The sequence below is a fragment of the Siniperca chuatsi genome, linkage group LG7, assembly GCF_020085105.1.
Source record: "Siniperca chuatsi isolate FFG_IHB_CAS linkage group LG7, ASM2008510v1, whole genome shotgun sequence".
In the NCBI taxonomy this organism is placed as follows: Eukaryota; Metazoa; Chordata; class Actinopteri; order Centrarchiformes; family Sinipercidae; genus Siniperca; species Siniperca chuatsi.
In genome coordinates, this window is record NC_058048.1 from 5,099,876 (window position 1) to 5,122,384 (window position 22,509).

Sequence of the window (22,509 nt, forward strand, 5' to 3'; positions counted from 1 at the left end):
TAAGATGCAATAAAAAATTGTTCTACATGTTTTAACCAATGTACCAACTTTAATAAACAACTGAACATGGTTTATGACAAACAGTATATTGTTTGAGTTTTTTTTTTTTTTACTATAAAGACATACATAGCCTACTTACAATGCAATGCTTAACAACCCCTGTTCATTTAGTTAGTTACATTGTTGCAATGCAATTATTGTCCCCAGTGAGGTTTCATGAAACATACAAAAATACAAAGCAAAAGAACTGAACTATGAACTGGATGACAAACTTGGTATCAACTGGTCAAAGTGATATTGATAAAAGATGAAAAGTCAAAGCATGAATACAATGTTTTTCTGAGACATTAACATGAGTGCATTTGATACAGAAGCACAGTACTGCAGGGGTTAAGAAAAAGAAACTGACATGAGTAGTTGGTCATGTTTTAGAGCTTACTGTACTGGAGGTTAATGAACAATCATAATGTTTGTGGAGGAAGGCATTCTATGAGGGCTAATTTGATTTTTGAAACTCAAGTTGATGTTACATTTTTCCATCATGTTATTGTGGTTGGGCTGTATTCACCAGGCAAAGGAGTTCGATTTTGTAAAAAGCTTCAAAGATAATATTCAAAGGTGTCATTTAGCACAGAAGCTGGATTTGAATATTAATGATAATATTCAATTATTTCCCCCTATTTCATGCACACTCGATCACAAATAAAGTATCTCAAAGCATTTCAAGTACTCTTTTGGCCTATACGTGGTTGTCTTCAAATACCCGTTGGCAACAGGCTTCTCACTGGGGATCTGTGCTGGATGATCCCACAATTCCATGCTGTCGCAGCAGGTTCCTCAGGATCTGATTCTTGGACTTCCAGTCTTCCACCTGAGCAACAGCAACACAGATAATACAGTTGCAATAAAGTTTTACATATAAATGAACGTCTGTTACATTCAAGCCCTTGCCAAAGAGTTCACACAATGCTGATTAAGCCTATCAGCACCAGGTAAATCTTTCTGTATTTGGAAGTTTACAGAGTTTTTAAATCTGGTATGGCAACATTCCTGCACTGGCGCACCGGTAATTAAGCGTTTTACGCCAACCAGCAATGACTGGTTTGCCAGAGCAGAAGCGGAGCAACCTAGAGCCATGTAGAGAGCTCTGTGATCCACGATTGCTGTAAAAAAAAAAGAAAAGGTCCATTGGAGAGAATGTTTATTATTGAGCATTATTTGTTTATTATGATTGTATAGTTTGTGTTAATATGCTTTGGCATTGTATTGTATGCAGTCATGAAAATAAAGCCACTTGAATTGAAACTGAACGGAGATGATGCATCCGTAGCGACGGAGTAGACTACAGCAACTAGGAGTGAAACTTAAGAAGCGTCCAAGAAAAGTGTCTGATGCCCCAGATACGAATCCTTCTTTACTGGACCGTTATTATTATTTAATATCTTTTGAACTGCTATTACTGGACTACACACCATTAGGCAAAAACTCTTACTCTAGATGTCTATCTGATATTGCTGTGGCTAGATTCAAATAAGCGATCCCATCTGCATTTAATTCAATGTTATGTCTCAATATAACAGAGGACTGCTATGCAAATCACAGCCCCTCCCAAATTGACCATCTAGTTGATAGTGCTGCAGGCTCACTGCGAACGACACTCGATTCTATCACTCCTCTAAAAAAAGAAGATAATAAAACAAAGAAGGTTAGCTCCATGGTATAACTCCCAAACCCGCAAATTAAAGCAAACATCACAAAAACTTGAAAGAAAATGGTGTTCCAACAACCTGGAAGAATCTCATTTAGTCTGGCAAGACAGTCTTAAAACATATAGGAAAGCCCTCCATAATGCCAGAGCAGCTTACTACTCATCATTAACAGAAGTAAATAATAACAACCCCAGGTTTCTTTTAAGCACTGTAGCCAGGCTGACAGACAGTCATAGCTCTATTGAACCATGTCTTCCTATAGCCCTCAGTAGTAACGACTTCATGAGTTTCTTTAATAATAAAATTTTAACTATTAGCGAAAAAATTCAAGTCCTGCCTTACTTATCTTCAAACACAGGAACCTTAGAAACAACTGTAAAACCTGATATATATTTTGACTGCTTTGCTCCTATCGACCTTCTTCAACTAACTTCGACGATTAATTCATCTAAGCCATCAACCTGTCTCTTAGACCCCATTCCAACTAGGCTGCTTAAAGACGTTTTACTCTTAGTTAGCACTTCTTTACTGGATATGATCAATCTGTCTTTATTAATAGGCTATGTAGCACAATCCTTTAAAGTAGCTGTAATTAAACAGCTTCTTGAAAAGCCCACTCTCAGAAAGCAGTCGCCAATCAGTTGTGTGACTTTCTAAATAACAATAGTTTATTTGAGGATTGTCAGTCAGGATTTAGAGTGCATCATAGCACAGAGACAGCACTGGTGAAAATTACAAATTACCTTTTAATTGCATCAGACAATGGACTTGTCTTTGTACTTGTCTTGTTAGATCTTAGTGCTGCGTTTGACACCATTGATCCTCACATCCTATTACAGAGACTGGAACATGTAATTGGCATTAAAGGAGCCGCACTAAGCTGGTTTAAATCCTATCTATCAGATCGATCTCAGTTTCGATCTCCGTGCACGCCAAAGTTAGTCACGGAGTTCCACAAGGTTCTGTGCTTGGACCGATTCTATTCACCTTATATATGCTTCCTCTAGGCAATATTATTAGGAAACACTCCATAAACTTTCATTGTTATGCGGATGATACCCAATTATATGTATCGATCAAGCCAGATGTAACTAACCAGTTAGCTAAAGTTCAAGCATGCCTTAAGGACATAAAGACCTGGATGACCTGCAATTTTCTAATGTTAAACTGAGACAAAACTGAACTGAACTGTACTTGGCCCCAAACACCTCCAAGACACATTATCTAAAGATATAGTTACTCTAGAGGGCATTGCCCTGGCCTCCAGCACCACTGTAAGGAACCTCAGAGTTATCTTTGATCAGGATTGATCCTTTAACTCCCACATTAAACAAACTTCCACCCACTGTCTTCTTTCACCTACGCAATGTTACAAAAATCAGGCACATCCTGTCTCAAAATGATGCCAAAAAACTAGAGCATGCATTTGTTACTTCTAGGTTGGACTATTGCAGTTCCTTATTATCAGGCTGCCCGAATAAGTCCCTTAAGACTCTCCAGTTGATCCAGAATGCTGTGGCACGTGTACTGACAAGAACTAGGAAAAGAGATCATATTTCTCCAATATTAGCTTCTCCGCAATGGCTCCCTGTAAAATCCAGAATAGAATTTAAAATCCTTCTCCTCACCTACAAAGCTCTTAATGGTCTGGCACAATCGTATCTTAAAGATCTCATAATACCTTATTACCCAACTAGAACACTGCGCTCCCAGGATGCAGGGTTACTTGTGATTCCTAGAGTCTCCAAAAGAGCCTTCTGAAGAGCCTTCTGAAGGCCAGAGCCTTCAGTTATCAAGCTCTTCTCCTGTGGAATCAGGTCCTAGTTTGGGTTCAGGAGGCAGACACCATCTCCACATTTAAGAGTAGGCTTAAGACTTTCCTCTTTGATAAACCTTATAGTTAGGGCTGGCGCAGGTGAGCCCTGAACCATCCCTTAGTTATGCTGCTATAGGCCTAGACTGCCGGAAGACTTCACATGATGCATCTCTTTCCTCTCTCCTTCTTTCCCTCTCCATCTGTATGCATTTTTATCCCATTACTGCATGTTACTAACTTGACATCTCTCTCCCGTAGTTCTGTGCCTTCTCATTTCTCTCCTCTCTCCTTCTGTCACTTTCAGCAGGTATTTCTGCCTCCGGAGCTGCAGAGACTGGATCTGTGGTTGTGGGCCACTTGCTGGCCCCTTTTTCCTGCTCGACAACAGCTACTACAGTTGTTGTTATTGGCTCTGTTACTAATACTGATATTATATGTCATTCCTATTATCATTAATTTATTAATATTAACACTACAATTTCTACATTTCTACTATTTAAAAAATTCTAGGTGGTATTTACATTGTGCCATAATATTATAAAGAGTACGGTCTAGACCTGCTCTATAGGAAAAGTGCAATGAGTTAACTTCTGTTATGAAATGGCGTTATATAAATAAAACTGAACTATATCTTTACCATTTCTTTCTACTTTCTAGTCTGAGAATGAGCTAAATGGCCAAAAAGTGGCAAAAAGTAATGACACTTGACAGCTTTAGCCACAAAGTACTGGCAAACCGAAAACACATACAGACATACCTCCTGTCTAAGTAGCTGGTTGTCAATCCTGAGACGATCAAGAGTGCTGATATCTTCCCCCAGCTTTAGGTTGCTCTGTCGGAGTTCCTTGATGTACTCGCAGGCTTTGGACAAGATTCCTCCTTTACTCTGAGACAAAGCACAAGAGAACTTAAAAATTCAGAAATCTCCTCAGCTTTTCTTTCTCAATCCTTTCTAATGTAATTATGTGAATCGTAGAAAAGGTTTCAGTCGTAGTCATCTGGACACTGTTTTCAGAATCAAGACGTTTCAGCTCCCATCCGGAAGTCATTCTCAATTCTGAAAACAGTGTCCAGGTGACTACGACTGAAACCTTTTCTACGATAGAACACTCCTGGACGAATGAGGAACTACACCGTCGTAATTATGTGAAGTTTGTCCTTTTGGGAATACAAACTGTTTGTGAAGAGTAACATACTTTCACTAGATTTATCATCTTTGCCTGAATGATAGGCAGAGTGGAGTTTGAGTCTGTGCTAAACTCACCTGTCCTGTCTTGGTATAGTCAATGTTACAGTCTGGGATGGTCTTTGACAGCTGCACAATCCAGTTGTTGATCTTGTCCCTGCGCCGGCGCTCAACTGTTGGAACAACATTTGAATTTGTGACTTTACTCTATCATTCATACCTGCTCAGATATTTGTAGTAAAACAACAGCTATATCTCCAACTTCTCACACTGGATTTAAGCACTAACCTTCATTGTGCTGGGCTCGCCGTTTCTCATCTCTGGAAGCCCGAGGAGCCTCTTGCTTTCTAGAAAACATGTTAGAACAAAGATATTAAGTTGGCTCAAAAAGCTGGATAGAAGATTTTCAACATTTAGCTGAAATTTATAACTTCAAATTAGATGCAACAGTGCTGTAATTCTGTTAAATTATGATGCAATTACGCTATGTATGGCTGAGTGCGAGGTGCGATTGTCCTTTGATTGGAAGCCGTCAAAACTTCCTGGGGTGACATCATCACATAAAGCTGCCCTATAAAACAAAAGGTTTACTGTCAGCTGCAGAGAATAAGTATAAGTAGATATATAGATTGTTATAATGAACATAATAAAGAATTCACGCACCGTAAACCCTTTAAATTATGGGCAATTTAAAAAAAAAAAGACTCCTATTTCATTTATTAAATTGTATAAATTATTAGCTATTATATTTTAAGTTCATAATTATTATTTAGATTTTACAAAGCCAGTGTCAAATGAAAATGGCACTGTACTGTATTTTTCGAGGAAGAAGATAACAGCATAAGCTTTAGTATATGTACGCTTTGTCATAGCTATGTGCCAGGCTTTATATATGGGCAGTAATTACCTGTGGGTGTGGTCTGGCCTAGCAGTGTGTCAGAGGCCTGCACTGTGGTCACCATGGTGCCAGTGGTGGCGTCTGCTATGGTGGCGGGGTAGTAGGTGTACTGTGTCTCTGTGCTGCCGTCTCCCTCCAACCCCTCAGACTGGGAGAACACAGCCTGACATCAAAGAGACATGAAGTCCACTGTTAGTCTTGTGTTGCACTGTTCAACTGGTACTAAAGAAATGAGAGATAAAATCTATCAGGCATTTTGAAATCTGCAAGCTACTGTCAAGGCAGTTACCACTGTGGACAGATAGAAACTGTAAGTCTCCATCATTAAATATAACAATATCCAGAACCACCTGCAAATTTTTAACTTTTTGTTTTACCAGAAAAACTACTTTCATCTCTGGTGGATTTAAAAGCCTCTGAAACAGCATTTCTATACTAAATGCTGAATATGAGTATATAATATCAGTCACAGCAGCAGAAATACAAGAACAGATGTATAGTATAGATAAATAACTAAAATACTGTATACTATGAGCATCTAATACATACAAAAACTAAGCAAAAAGGTACTACATATACAAAACATAATTTGTAATATAAAATGTACTGAGATAAAAAAAAAGTCATAAATAAAGTGAGGGGACAATGAAGTTGCAGTAAAAAGTCCAAGTAAATATAAAAATTGCACAGCACATGTGTCTTGCTGCTGTTAGAAGCATCAAGTACAGTTATTACATTTTAGCAGCAAAAAAAGTATTTAAAGGGTGTTTTTTATAATGCAAAGACATTATCATATACATATCATATCACATTATCTTTGAACAAAACACATTTTGTTATTACATCAACTTTGAGAAACAGAAAATATCAGTGGCCTGATTAAGCCTTGCTCTGGATCAGAGGGGGAGATCAGTTAATCAATGACTTGTAATGCCTACTGGCCACCACTAGCAGTTAATCAAGGTCACATAAAAGTAAGGTTCCACCTTCCAACTCTCCTAAACTCAAATGTATCATCTTTTAATAAGTAATTAAATTAGAATATCAGTCATGAGGGGGTGTAACTTAACTTGTTCAACCTGTAACCTCATCTGCCTCTATATCAAGGAAGTCAGTTTTTATCCAGACAAGAAAAGACTTGTGTTCTGTGTTTAAAAAAAAAAAAGAAAGTTTTTTGGGGTTGGTGTTTACGGTGGCCGAAAAGGGCAAACACACTGCAACTTAAGAAAACACATGCAAATAGACAAAACACAAGCACATTTAAAAAACATCTTCATTAATTTGACAACACATTCGCAGCATTTAGAAAACACGCTGCAAATACACACAACACAGCCGTGTGTCACAAATAGAACTGATTCACCAAAACTTGACAGGCTATGTTTTGGAAAGACATCCCCAAATTATCTTACAGGTATTAAATCACTAATGAAGCTGCTTTGACAATCAGGGTTTAATGCAGGAAACGCATTTTTTTTTTGTAGCGCATTTGTGTATTTGGTTGTGTTGTGTGTTTTTGCAGTGCATTTCTCTATTTGCAGCATGTTTTCTAAATGCTGCACATGTGTTGTCAAATGAATGTAGATGTTTTTTTAATTTGCTTGTGTTTTCTTAAGTTGCATTGCGTTTGCCCTTGTCGGCCACCGTAGATGTTGCATTACAAAGCTTAGATTTGCCAAGACATCCTAAGCCACCAACGAACAAAATGGTAGGGATGTCCCGATCCAAGTCCTCTAATATTGGGTATCTGCTGATACCAAGTCCAATCCGATATTATATTACATTTCCATAAATGTTGATTAAATATGTATCCAACACATTGAAATAACAGTTGTAGACTACATAATCTAGTCCACTTATTTTTCACCAGCTAGTTGATCGAAATACTGGATGTCTTGGTTAAAAACAATTAAGCTTAGAAATGATTATTATTCAATTATTATTCAATTATTGATACGATATGACTGAAAGTTCAACTGTCGCCTCCTAAAACTGATGTGTTGCCATCAGCTAGAGAGAAGACGTCTCACTCTGCCTTAGTTGTGAGAACTACAAAAACACGCAGTCCCCTCACAGTTGTGTGATGTTACAGAGAGGAGCTTCTTCCATCACAAAAGATCTTTGGCTGAGTACAGACGCCGGCTGCAGAGAGCACTTTAACCAGACAACAGACAAGTTTCATTTTGGCCCGCCATCAAGTTACTCACGGCATTACCATGAATTAGTGACGTCCAGCAACGTTTGTCATTTTAACCAGAGGGAAAAAAAAAGAAACTCCTACCTGAGGGTTTTGCACACGATAAATACCGGTGCGCCCAAATACGTTTTCCACATTCACACACTGATTTTCACTTGCACATGCAGCGAATCGCTCACACTGTAGAGGTGTGTTTACTGTGGTAAAGGAAAGCAGCGCTGCAGCTCTAGCAGGCTGAGATGACAAAACACAGTAGAGTACAGTAAAGAAAGGATCAGATTTTGATCGACTTTATTATAGCCGATACTGATCCATTCAAATATATAATAAATATATCCTTTCAAATATGAATATCGGCCCTGATTCCTTAGGATCGGCTTGGGATGCCTCTATAAAACTGACCCTAAAACACAGTGAAAGTGCTTAATTGTTTTTTGGTGGATTTTTCTGCTTTACTAAATACGTGTTTTGATGTAATACTCCACTTGCAATCGATTGATTTTAGTTTCAAACACATCAGGTTTGTAAGGTGGCTGTACTTTTGTCTTTCACAGAGATCAGAAATTCATGCTCATACAGTTGGTCAGTGCTGTTCTCACCTGTGTGACAGTCTGAGTGGTTGCAGGGAAACCAGCGACCAGGCTGACCGCTGCAGCTCCATCTGTCTGACCCTCCAACTGGCCATCTGAAACCTGGATTACTCTGTAGGTCACCTGGGACACAACACATTACACTGAGTGGTCAATATTTCATTATCACTGAGGTGACATATACACAACTGTAGAGAATACAGATATAGAATCTAAATCTAACTTCTACTTTTAGGCCTTCATTAAGTGAAGTGGGTCATGAGCACTGAGACCAGGAAGTAATGTGACTGGCACAATTTTTAAGAAATGTGAAGTCACATACAAGAAATGCACTTGTTAAAATATGTTTGCATGTATGCAATGACCTGTAAATATATTTTAACTGCTTAAATTTCCATTACAATCTTTTGTTTTGTCTCAAATGCTATTTTCTACTTACAAATGACAAATTCTGTTCCTGTGACTATAGCAGAAGTGTTCTGTGAACCTGATCAACAAGGACAGCCTGAGGTGGGACCTTGTGATGACTGTTTGGACCTTACTTTTTGTTTGTTTTGTTTTTTTAGGGGGTTGAGTGCAGTGGAGAGGGGGTCCCTTTTGGCTACAGTCGTCAGTCATGTGACCCCCAAGGTATTGTAAAGATCTTGAGGATTCAGGAGGGGATGTCTATAGTGACATTTGGGAAACTACTTAATTTGCCTCAATCCAACTAGTGGAACAAACTAAATCACACTACATTTCTGTTCACAAATGTTCAATAAAATTCACTCCAGTGTGCTTTGTCCTTACTTTTCAGTTCTGTATCTACAATATTAATCATTAATCTAATTTTGTTGTCATGCTGAGGTCTGTCTGATTGCTGTCTGTGTGCTGTAACTTGAGAAATATTTCCACTGAATTACAATTTCCCCCTGCAACCTTACATTAGTGTTTTTGTGGTTATGTGCAATATATCACAGTGAATATGTCAGCTCAAGTGCTTCTTAATGGAAATAGCGCCTCGCTAGATTTGAAATAACACCTCACAGGTTAACTGACATGACCTTATGTTTTTGTCAATACTCTTTCCTACCTGTCCGCCTGCTCCTTCTGTCTTGAAGAGATATTTGATGGGTTGGTCAGTGAAGGTGGCAGCAGACTGAATGGTGGCAATAGCTGCTGGGTCCTCTGCCGTGGCTACGGACCCTGAAGGAGCACAAAGCCACAAGAAATATTAGTCAACTTTATAGATATCCAAAATAGCTCATGGAAAGATTAGCCTTAAGACAACTTAAAACCGTATTATTTGTGCTTCGGGTATCCTCACACAACCATGTGTGCTCTTGCAGGTTATGAACTTAAAAGAGTGTAAGGAAATGATATACAGCAAGCACATACACAGCATGTTTTCATGTTTAAAATGTCCAGTACCTGCACTCATAGTGGCTTTAAATGGTTTCACTGGATTGGGCTATGACACTTCAGATACATTGGCGACATATGATAACATTAAAAGCTGGAACCGCGACCAATGAAGGAGTTTTAAACTTTCTAAGACAGTACCTGAAACTGGGGTGTTTGACTCATGAAAGCACATACAAATACCGTAATATTCCCTTGGTACATTTTTAATAACTTTAAATACCTTTTTACAACACAATAATGATGAAAACATCCATATAATGAGTAATATTAGTAAGGTTTTTTGTTTTACCTTCCTCGTTGACGGTAACACTCCCATCAGGTTCAGGGCTTTTCTGTTGGCTGCACACATGGAAATACAAGAGAGGAGTCATGCTGTGGTTAAATTAGCAAATTAATTAATTAACTACTAGCTAGTCAGTGGACTGGTAGACTAGTCTATCAACGTATTTGTTGTTATTAGTTGACAATGGCGCATGTTACCGTCCCACTCACCTCTTCATTTCTGCCGACAGTCTTGGACGAGGAGACCGCCTTCACTCGCTCCCACAGCCAGACAGTGAAACAAGTTCATAAGTTTGACAAATAGACTGAATGAGCTTTGCTCGAAACTATAGAAAATTGACTATCGATATGATTTTAAACGACAGTGACCCTAAAGCAGAAGATTCAGTCTGGAACGGAATGAGAAAGGGGTTGTTGGTAGCTAGCTGTGAGGCTGTGCGAGCTGAGTCAGGGCGAACGTTACCACGGGTAATAACGGAAACTGGCCGTCTTTGCCTTCAAAATTTAAGCATGAAACTAGAGCGTATCAAACAAAAAGTACGTGGCCGTTCATATGTACGATGGAAAGCAGTATTATGGAAGCGCGTTTTCATTTACTTCAAAATTATTCCTACATGTGGTCTTTAATTGTTATGCTCTTTTACTCGTAATAGATAAGTATACACGTATTTGTCTTTGGGAATTCGCACCGGAAATCATGTACTCCGTTGTGGCTAGCTCGACACGGATCCTACCTTTCTGCTACATTACCACTCGGCCCCAGCGGTTTTTACAGATGTTTAACAAAGCACTTTCCTTTCCACTAGCTTTGTGGTGGCAGTGTCCGCAACAGTAGACAAATGTAGTGTAAAATGTTATTTAAATAGATAAATTATGCACACAGTGCTAAATTATGTTGAATATATGCCAGTCTGAACAAAGATCTACTTACGCCGCAGTGATCCCTCCCCCGATATTTGTCAACAGACTATCGTCGTGACGCTATACGCATGCGCGACAGGAAATTAATTCACCACGGTACCAGATCAGTTCATAATTCTTGAACATATATTTTACTTAACAAAGCAATATGAATATCTGACCCGTGGTCTGAGGTCGATACTGCCACATTTTCGGTGGAGCTGGGGCAGTAGGGAACTATATGTCTGAATTACTGGGTTACAGCAGAGAGTTTACGGCCTAAATTGTGTGTGGTGATTTTTATCATTTCCAAGCCTGAGAATATTGTTAGCAGTGCTGTATAAATTTACCGGGACAGAGGAAACAGGACGCCCATTATTAGGGGACAACAAAAGATCACTTGTTCAATTGAAAGTGGTTACCCTAAATAATAAAATAAAATAGGTGGCACGCTCTGAGTTGCAATGTTATAGTTTAACTTTGCTTTTTGATATTCTAGGATATGCACTGTGTGCATAATTTATCAATTTAAATATTATTTTACACTGTGTTTATCTGCTATTGCAGACAGGATATCAGAAAGCAAAGTTAATCTATAACAGCTGTTAATATTTTTGGTAGATTTGTAAAATGCTAGCTTGGGTGCTCCCCTAATACTCCTTCTTTTCCTTTCGGCTGTTCCCTTTCAGGGGTCGCCACAGCGAATCATGTGCCTCCATCTAACCCTGTCCTCTGCGTCCTCTTCACTCACACCAATTAACTTCATGTCCTCTCTCACTACATCCATAAATCTCCTCTTTGGTCTTCCTCTAGACCTCCTGCCTGGCAGCTCCAACCTCAGCATCCTTCTACCAATATATTCACAGTCTCTCCTCTGAACATGTCCAAACCACCTCAATCTGGCCTCTCTGACTTTATCTCCGAAACATCTAACATGAGCTGTCCCTCTGATGTCCTCATTCCTGATCCTTTCCGTCCTCGTCACTCCCAAAGAGAACCTCGACATCTTAAGCTCTGCTACCTCCAGCTCTGCCTCTTGTCTTTTCTTCAGTCTCTAAGCTGTACAACATCGAAGGGGCTCAGAGCCGATCCTTGATGCACACCCACCTCCACCTTGAACTCCTCTGTCACACCTACAGCACACCTCACCACGGTCTTACAGCTTTCATACATGTCCTGCACCACTCTAACATACTTCTCTGCCACTCCAGACTTCCTCATACAATACCACAGCTCCTCTCTCAGCACCCTGTCATACGCTTTCCCTAAATCTACGAAGACACAATGCAACTCCCTATGACCTTCTCTGTACTTCTCCATCAGCATCCTCAAAGCAAATACTGCATCTGTTGTACTCTTTCTAGGCATGAAACCATATTGCTGCTCACAAATGCTCACCTCTGCCCTTAGGCTAGCTTCCACTGCTCTTTCCCACACCTTCATTGTATGGCTCATCAGTTTTATTCCTCTGTAGTTGCCACAGTTCTGCACATCGCCCTTGTTCTTAAAAATTGGCACCAGTACACTTCTCCTCCATTCCTTGGGCATCCTCTCACTTTCCAAGATCTTGTTAAACAAACTAGTCAGAAACTCTACTGCCACCTCTCCTAGACACTTCCATACCTCCACAGGTATGTCATCAGGACCAACTGCCTTTCCACTCTTCATCCTCTTCAACGTCCTCCTCACTTCACTCTTGCTAATCTTTGCTACTTCCTGCTCCACACCAGTCACCTCTTCTACTCTTCGTTCATTTTCCTCATTCATCAACTCTTCAAAGTACTCCTTCCATCTTCCCATCACACTCCTGGCACCTGTCAATACATTTCCATCCTTATCTTTAATCACCCCGACCTGCTGCACATCCTTCCCATCTCTATCTCTTTGTCTGGCCAACCTGTACAAATCCACCTCTCCCTCTTTAGTGTCCAACCTAGCATACAAGTACGGTCGTTGTTAACCCGGGACCCGACCGAAGTCATTGTCACGAGTCGCATTTTTAATTTGGCATGTGTTTTACGTCGGATGCCCTTCCTGACACAACCCTCTGCATTTATCCAGACTTGGGACTGGCACAAGAAGACACTGGCTTGTGCCCCTTTGCGGTTGGGCCGCATATTTTATTATGGAATGTGTTAAGTAAATGGCACGTTGCACAAACAATATCTTATAATATCATGAAACACCGTCTCTCAAATGTATTGCTCAACGTACTGTATATATACTATATATATTTGTTATCATAGCCTATATAAATGCCGAAATATGTTACTTTGATACAACCGGAAGACCTAAATCCTGCTAGCTTGACCCAGGTAAAATTAATAAAACAGACGACATTGAAGCCGAGAGGGTTCACTGTTGAGGCGAGTATCAGATGGGCGTCTGACGGTGCTATTACCGCAAATTCTCAAAAATTAATTCACTGTGACATTTATAGGTACCTTACAGAAATACAACCTCAGAGGAAATACAATTAACAGCAACAAAATCAACAATAGCCCTTGGTGTTCTATCACAGCTACTCTGCTGCACTGACATGCGGTAATAAGTGTTTACTCTTTCATTCACCAAACTGAGGCAGCTATAGTTAATGTAACTGTGGTGTTTATGTGGGCATTTAACAGAATGAAGGACAGCAGGTCAGTCTCTTAAAGAAGACATTACTGTAAAAGTTAGCTATTGTGGTGCCGTTTTGAATCAGAGGGAGAGAAAACACTGGACAGCGCCCGTGGTTCGATCCCGGGGAGGGAAAGAGATCGGCACAATTGCTGTTCGAAGTAACCGCTGAGCTAAACCAGTGCAGCAACTTGTGTGGGAAACTGGCTCTATAAACATGAGCCTGTGAGTGTTGTCTACTCTGCGATGCATATGCAGACAGGGACTTGTGCTCATGATATTCCAGCCATTTCCGACTTCTGTCACCAACACACATTTTTCAATGCAGGCCCCAAGTAAAATATTGAATTGTTATACAGTCTTTTATGTGGGTGTTTTTTTTTATTAGGAAGAGTGGGTCATCCAGGTCATAACATATCTAGAAGTGACTGGTGGGGAGTCCCAGACATTTAAACTTCTTTAGATCATTCACAAACTCATGACACATTAAGGTTGCTGATGTCAGATGCAATGGGACTGGTGTCAATAAAGGATGTGGTTACTTTATCATTAAGTACTTGTCTCGTAGCAGCCACATGTGTGTCTCTATCATAAAATAATAACGCTCTGTAGAGATTAGTCCTCCATAAATGCAACCTTTGCTGAGTTAGAGAGTGGGAAGGATTAAGGAAAAAAGTTTGTTGTTTTAGTGGTTTCCACTGCAATAGTCCACATTTATGACTTTTCAGTGAGAGACGCTTATCAGATGATGTCATTCAAGGGGAAAGTAAAACCTGTGATTATAAAAGTCAGTGTTGAACAGTTTCCAATGGGGTAATTTTAGTAAATTAGCTTAAGACCCTGTGATAGTGCTGAAACAATTAGTCAGTTAATTAGTTAGCAGATCAACAGAAAAATCAGTCATTCTTTTCATAGTCAATCTAATCCCCCAACCATGAGTCATTTATAAAGTAGGCTAAATATGCTAAACATTAGCTGCTATTGTCTGAAGGTATTATCTGAATGAACCAAGCAGTTTTTATTTCAGTAAAATCACAAATATTTGCAACTGTTCACACAGTTGCAAGATAATACCAATAATAGATGGGGAGCCAAAGATACAATTCAAAGTCATATTGAAAGAATTGCTCCTTGGTCTATATATCTGCCTAGTTACAGTGTGGATTCTAAGGATTCAGTCTTGAGTCATGTGTAGAAATTAATGTGTAAAGGCAGTTTGGATATCAGACAGCAAAGGGAAAGAAGACCAGACAAACCAGACTGCAGATAGAGCTTGTGGGGATTAACTCTTGAGTTCTGTAATAAAATGTGTGGTTGCAAGAAGAGCCAGTACACACACCTCACTATCACCTCTTTCACTTAAAGACCCCAATTTGATTCTCCCATTGGTGACTGTCTCCCTCTGGTGGTCATCAGATCATATTCACTCCATGATATTCCTGCCTTGTTACAGCAATGGCATTGCAGCTGATGTGGTCCTCTGTAGCCATATTTGGTTCCACAATAGGTCAGCAAGAGGTCCTGGCATCTTGAAGACCAAGCTGAGATCGATGTACTGAGAGTCTTTAATGGAATGAAAGACAGCAGGTCAGACCAGACAAACAAACTGAATCCTTCACCCAGAGAAGATGTGTTTGACAAGGCTGCAATTTAATCTCGACTTTATTTAATGTATATATAAATAAACTTGCTGTACAGTTGGATCAATGTGGCCTCTCCCTCCTAGACAGAGAGGTGAAGTCTCTGTTTGACCTTGTTCTGCTGTCTCCTACTGAACAAGGACTACAGCAACAGCTGGACATAGTAGAAAAGTACTGTCAGAACTGGGCCCTGGCAGTAAATATGAAGGAAACTAATGTCATGATTTTTCAAAACCCCCCCAGATGCCCCAGATGCAGATGTATGAGTTATACCTACCTTGGTATAACCATAACAGCATAACAGCACACCACAGATAGAGAGAAGAGAGAGAGCGAGAGTTAGACACAGGTGTGCTTGTGGGATACAAAAAGAAAGGGTTACAGAGATGCAGTGGTTTTCAGAACGTTTACAGTATTCTCATCGGCAGGACAAACATGGACTAGGCTTAACAGATTCATTGAGACTGAGGCGACCCGCCAGAAGGATAATGGTAACAGGTACAAGGTTATCAAAAATAAGCAGCTAACTGAAGGTTGAGGTGAAAAGATGAGTTTTAAGTTTGGATTAAAGGCCCCACCTGAGTCACACTGTCTAATGTCAACGAGGAGGTTATTATTGTAGTATTATTATAGAATACACACTGTGTTCTTTCAGATAGGCAGGACGTTAACCACGCAATGGGCAGGCCAGAGATGCCAAAATGATTTTCCAGTCGGTCTAGGTGATCTATGGTGTCAAAAGCTTCACTGAGATCCAGCAATAGAGTACTGAGGTGGAATCTGAATCCATGGTAAGCAGAAGATCATTTACCACTTTAGTAAGTGCAGTTTCAGTGGCGTGACAGACCCTCAAAGCAGACTGTAAAGATTAAACAAGATTGCTTTGTTAAGTATGTTGGCTGAAAGTTGCTGAGACACAACTTTTTCTAGTAGTTTTTGAAAAAAAATGGAGGTCAGAGACTGGTCGATAATGATGCTAGTTGTAAGTGACAAATTAGCAATATTCAGCATTGAGGTCCCAAAAATATAGATCTTTAAACATTTTAGTGGGTCAAGGAGGCAGGTGGTTGGTTTAGAAGTTAGCACCAGCTTTGACAATGTTTTGAGAGATATAGTCTCAAAATTTGTAAGAACGGAGACTAACTGGGATTCAACACATGAATGTTGCACTTCTGATCTTACAGAAGTAGCTGGAGACGAGGAACTAATTTTGTATCTAATCTCATCTATTTTTTTGCAAAAATCAAGAGCTGTAAAGGGTGAGCTGCTAACAGGCGGCTGTTGTAAGTGTTGTTACAGTGTCAAAGAGAAATCTAGGATTGTCTTTATTGTTACTGTTTTAAGCGAGAGAAGTAGGCTGCTTTGGCAGCGGACAGAGCACGCTTGTAATTTAATACACACTCATGCCATGAGAGGTAGAAAACTTCTACTTTTGATTTACACCATTTACGTTCCATTCTCCCACAGGCCTGTTTATAGGTGGGGTATGCAATTCTGGCAAAATCCAATACCATGACAAATATCATGATATAGAGCAAACAACGACACAGCAAGTAATGTAACTAACGTTAGCTAGGTTGTGGGTTAGCAGACTGTAGCTACAGTAGCAGCTGCGAAGCTAACAGCCAGAGAGGATGAGACATTTCCCAGAGCCAGCACAGCAGCTCCAGACAGCGATACACACAACTCTGCTGCTACTATAGCTAACATCACAACAACAGCAAATCTTGGCAAAGTAGAAAGTAAGCTGAATGTCCGTGGGCAAGTCATTTAACGTTACCTGACACACAAAATAATGGCTGTCCGAGCCACTTTGTTTGTTTCCCATTTACAGAGCCAGGGCTGTGTACAAATACCTGAGTTTTTTTCAGCGCACACACAGAACAGACAGCTAGCGGACCGTGAGGAGATATTCTCTGAATTTGACAAAAAGACGTGTATTAGATTAGAATCGCATACCCCAGCTTTAAGAGCATGTGTTTCTTTGGCAAGCCAGAGTGTAGACCTCTTAGACCGTCTTGCTTTGGAATAAAGAGGTGCAAATCCAGGAGGCTAGAGAGCTGAGTTTAATTCACTAGAACAATTTTGAACAAATTTAGAACAAAAACAGATGCTATTGCTGCAGTGAAAGTCAAGTATTACCACTGGAGTGAATAGGTTCATGTACAAACTGAGTGAAATCAAAAGTATCCAGATGTGTCAGAAAGGCTTCACTTAGAGGATCGAAGGCCTTATTCAGGTGAATATTCAAATCATCAATAATTAATATCTCAACAGAATGAGTAACAAGGTCTGAGAGAAATTCTCCAAACTCTTCTAAAAATTGTGAATAAGGACTAGGTGGCCTAAAGAGAACCACAAGGTGGAATGATTAGAGTATGTTTCCATGGGCAAATCAAATCTTAGTTGATGGAGATGGTTTTAATAGAATAGCCTCAAAGGAGTTAGATTTAATATCAAGATTGGAGGTTACAATAAACTTTGAGTGCTGCAAAGTCTACTCCGTGATGCATATGCAGACAGGGATCCAGCCATTTATTTGGGTGTTTTTTTAGAAGATTCTGGGTCATCCAGGTCATAACATATCTAGAAATGACTGGTGGGGAGTCTGAGACATTTAAACCTCTTTAGTTTATTAACAAACTGATGACACATTAGGGTTGCTGATGTCAGATGCAATGGCAGTGACCCTCTTCTGACCTCTAGCTAAAGGCCCATCAATATTTTACCCATAGTATCAAAGGTATTTGAAAAACTGGTTGCCAAACAAATCGTTGACTCAACAATAGCTCCTTCCCCTGCTATTTGGATTCAGGGCTAATCACTCAACAGAAACAGCTAGATGCTACTTCATAGAAAAAGTTAAGGCATCAATGGACAACCGCATGGTTGTGGGAGCTGTGTTCCTTGATTTACAGAAAGCATTCAAAATCATTAATCATATCATCCTACTGCATAAATTTAAATTTTTCCCCAGAGTTTTTCAACCTTGCCAAATCCCACTGGACTGGCAGGGGGGGAAAGTGAAAGGCAGCGCTTGCCCCTCCCTCATTACCACCACTGAGGTGCCCTTGAGCAAGGCCCTTAACCCCAACTCCTCCAGTGGAGCTCCTCAGTGGCCAGCAGATCACACTGTGGTTGTACTCGTCAGGTGTGTTCCAGGTGTGAATGTGTAACTGTGTGAATGTGATCAGGGTGTTCCTGAAAAAGAATGCCCTCTAAATGAAACTCCCCCTGAATAAATAAAGGTGAAAAATAAGAAATCTGACCTACCTCTCATTCTGCTCCCAACTTGTCAAAATCGATAATCATAAATCTAATTCCCTATATCTATCAACTGGTTTTTTATCAACATTTTTGTGTCTTCCTCCGCTCCTCTGTTATGTGGGTCCCTCAGGGGTCGATCCTTGGACCTATTCTGTTCTCATTATAGATGCTACCTCTGGGTCATCTGCATACCTCCTCCAGTGGTATCTCTTACCATTGCTATACCGATGACACATAGCTTTACTTCTCAGTCAAACCTAATAACCTCAATAACCTTACCACCCTTCATGACTACATAGCTTTGGTTGCAGTTCGGATGTCTCAAAATGTCGCCCATCTCAATTCTGACAAAACAGGTCCTGTTTACTAAGGAGGTCAGTCACTATATTGGCCCCCTCACTAGCAACATCAAGACCGCCTCTAAGAATCTTTGTATTCTTTTTGACCAGCACTTGAACTTTGAACCTCATATTACTAAACTCATTCAGTCTTGTTTTTTTCAGTTGAGAAATATTGCAAAAACCAACAAAAACTACTTGCCGCACCCCAATTCTTGCCTCTCTTCATTGGCTCCTATAAAAAACAGAATCAACTTCAAAATCTTACTAATCACATACAAGGCCTTGCATGGCCTGGAGCCTGCATATATAGCAGAATTGTTGAGCCTCTATTCCAGCTGTTGGCCTCTCTGATCATCTGATCAAGGCCTTTTATCTGTTCCCCATTCCTACTTTAATTCCAGAGGGGACCGTGCTTTTGCGGTAGCTCCCAAACTTTGGAACAGCCTTCCCCATTCCATCAGATTTGCTGAATCTGTGGTTTGTTTTAAACGGCTGCTGAAAATTAATTTCTATAGGTTAGCCTTTTCATAAATGCTCTCTGTTTTACGTTTAGTTTTGTTTATTTTTGGTTGTGTGCTTTAATTCTGTCTATGTATCATGCATATATATTTGTTAGTATGTGTGTATGTATATATCAGAATCAGAATCAGAAATACTTTATTGATCCCCAAGGGGAAACTCTTTTGTTACAGCTGCTCGCTATCACGTCAATGCACACAGGAATAGAACTACTAAGCAAATCAAAATATAATACACTATAATACAGGTAAGATAAATTAAGTACAAAGTGGATATAAGTATAAAAGCTAAAATAAGTGTAAGTACCTTAGTGGATTTAGAGGTTGATAGATTGATAAGTATGTATGGTATAATAATACAATGTAATAATATAAGTAATAGGTAATTGTGGTAGTTTAAGGTTTTTCATTTCCTGTTTTATTTTGTAGTGTGTTCCTTCCCTTGTGTGTCTTGTGGTTTTACTTCCTGTCTTTGTTTTCCCTCCAGTTTTGAATGTTGGCCCTTCCTTGATTGTTTGCACCTGTATCTCGTTGTTTCACCTCCCCTAGGGTATTTAGTCCGTGTCTCTGTCTTTGTTCAGTGTTGGGTCATTGTTGTTACACATGGTGTTGTTCCTGCCTTGAGTGATTCCTGCCTTGAGTGATTCCTGCCTTGAGTGATTCCTGCCTTGAGTGATTCCTGCCTTGAGTGATTCCTGCCTTGAGTTTTGTTCCTGTCTTGAGTTTTGTTCCTGTCTAGTGAGTGTTCCTCACCTTGTATGTGTCCCTGGGTGCCCTGCTGGATTGCAGCAGCCCCCTGTCCATGGACTCTTTGCTGGACTTTTTGCTGGATCGCAGCAGCCCCCAGTCCCTGGGTACCTTGCTGGATCTCAGCAGCCCCCTGTCCCTGGACTCCCGGCTGGATCGCAGCAGCACCAACCCCTTGCCACCGCTGGATCGCAGTCGCCTCCTGTCCTGGTTGGATCGCAGCAGCAGCCATCCCTAGTTGCCGCTGGATTGCAGCCGCCTCCTGCCCCGGTTGGACCACAACACGCCGCAGAACCATCTGCTAGGTCGCAGCACGTCACTGAATCGCTGGCCTCCAGAAGGTCTCAGTCTTTGCCGCCGGCCTCCAGTGACTCTCCATCTTCACCGCCGGCCTCCTATGACTCTCCGTCTTTGCCGCCGGCCTCCTGTGACCTTCCTCCTGTGTCACCGGCATTCCACCAGGCCTCCAGATGGTGTCAATCTTCATCACAGACCTCAGGAGATCAGCTCCACACCTGTCCAGCCCCCGGGCCGTCCACCCGAGGTCCTCAGCTCCACACATGTCCAGCCCCGGTCCGTCTGCCCAAAGTCTCCCACCTGGCCCTTGCCTGCTCCCTATTTGAACTGTTTTGCCACCTTGGACTCACTTCCCTGCTTCCACCAATACCAGTCGGTAACCTATCTGCCTTTCGTTTGTTGCACTGTCTGCCTATTGGTCTGTCTGCCTGTACCTGCCTGTAAACCACCAACCCCAATAAACACTATAGCCATCTGGCTACTTTACCTCATACCGCTTCCTGGTCATCTGCATTTGGGTCCACATAGCACTACACAACCCATACGACAGTAATAATGCAATAATGAGTACTGTCAAGTTAAGTGTAGCTTATTAAGATGATTATGAGACGGTGGATATTGCACAGCAATAATAGAAGTATGAATAAATATCAATAAATTAAACCGAAAACAGAGTATTGCACAGTAGTATTAAACAGAGAATATTGCACAATTATTTCAAGTATTGCAGTGATGTTAACGGTCCAATGTCCAGTTTAGTGACTTAAGGTTATATAGACTGACGCTTAGAGGGAGGAGTTAAAGTCCCTTCCTGTGGTGCATTTTGGGGGATGAGTCTTTCGCTGAAGTTACTTCTTTGTTTGACCAGCACGTCATGGAGTGGGTGGGAGACACTATCCAAGATGTATTTTGGCCGGCATCCTCCTCTCTGACACCACCGACAGAGAGTCCACCCCCACAACTGGCCTTACGAATCAGTTTGTTGAGTCTGTTAGCGTCCGCTATCCTCAACCTGCTGCCCCAGCATGCAACAGCATGCAGGATAGCACTGGCCACCACAGACTCATAAAACCTCCTCAGCATTGTCCGGCAGATGTTGAAGGACCTCAGCCTCCTCAGAAAATAGAGGCGGCTCTGGCCCTTCCTGTAAATAGCTTGAGTGTTCCCAGTCCAGTTTATTGTCCATGTGTACTCCCAAGTACTTGCACTCCTCTACAATGTCCACACTGACCCCCTGGATGGAAACAGGGGTCACTGGTGCCTTGGCCCTTCGTAGGTCTACAAACAGCTCCTTTGACTTTGTCGCATTGAGCTGCAGATGGTTCTGCTCACACCATGAGACAAAGTTACCCACTACAGCCTTGTACTCAGCCTCGTCACCACCACTGATACTTCCCACCACAGCAGAGTCATCAGAAAACTTCTGAAGGTGGCAGGACTCTGTGTGGTAGCTGAAGTATGTGGTGTAGATGGTGAAGAGGAAGGGAGAGAGAACAGTCCTCTGAAGGGCCCCAGTGTTGCTGACCACGCTGTCCGAAACACAGTGCTGCAGATGCACATGCTGTGGTCTGCCAGTCAGGTAGTCGACAATCGAAGACCCAAGGCATCCACCTGCATCGCTATCAGCTTCTCACCCAGCAGGGCTAGCCGGATGGTGTTGAAAGCACTGGAGAAGTCAAAAAACATGATCCTCACCGTGCTTTCCGGCTTGTCCAGGAGGGTGTAGTTGCGGTTCAGCAGGAAGATGATGGCATCCTCAACTCACAGACAGGGCTGGTAGGCGAACTGAAGGGGGTCCAGGAGGGGTCTGACCATGGGCCGCAGTTGTTCCAGCACCGGTCTCTCCAGGGTCTTCATTATGTGGGAGGTCAGTGCCACCGGTCTGTAGTCCTTGGAGCCACTGGGATGCGGCATCTTCGGCACAGGAACGAGGCAAGATGTCTTCCACAGAACATGGCAAACGCCATCGGGGCCTGCAGCCTTGTTTGAGTGGAGTTTCATCAGCTGTATGTATGTATACTTGTTTTTGTATGTGTCTGTTTTATCCTATCTATGAAGCACTTTGTAACTATGTGTTTTAAAAAGTGCTATATAATTA

At 41.1% G+C, this 22,509-nt stretch overlaps 1 protein-coding gene across 2 annotated transcripts; it reads right to left on the reverse strand.

The window, feature by feature from the left end:
• Positions 1-29: 29 nt before the first annotated feature.
• Positions 30-11,070, reverse strand: usf1 (upstream transcription factor 1). 2 transcript variants are annotated; one of them, XM_044202075.1, is made up of 11 exons: positions 11,014-11,070; positions 10,293-10,340; positions 10,090-10,139; positions 9,469-9,581; positions 8,406-8,519; positions 5,619-5,772; positions 5,195-5,282; positions 5,000-5,058; positions 4,790-4,884; positions 4,283-4,411; positions 30-871 (listed from the first exon to the last, which is right to left on the reverse strand). In XM_044202075.1, the coding sequence occupies exons 2-11, from the start codon at positions 10,298-10,300 to the stop codon at positions 782-784; spliced, it is 900 nt and encodes a 299-aa protein (XP_044058010.1). In that variant the 5' UTR covers positions 10,301-10,340; positions 11,014-11,070; the 3' UTR covers positions 30-781. The 2 variants fall into 2 exon arrangements, with proteins under 2 accessions (XP_044058010.1, XP_044058009.1); XM_044202074.1 differs by having other exon boundaries at positions 10,293-11,031.
• Positions 11,071-22,509: the final 11,439 nt, after the last annotated feature.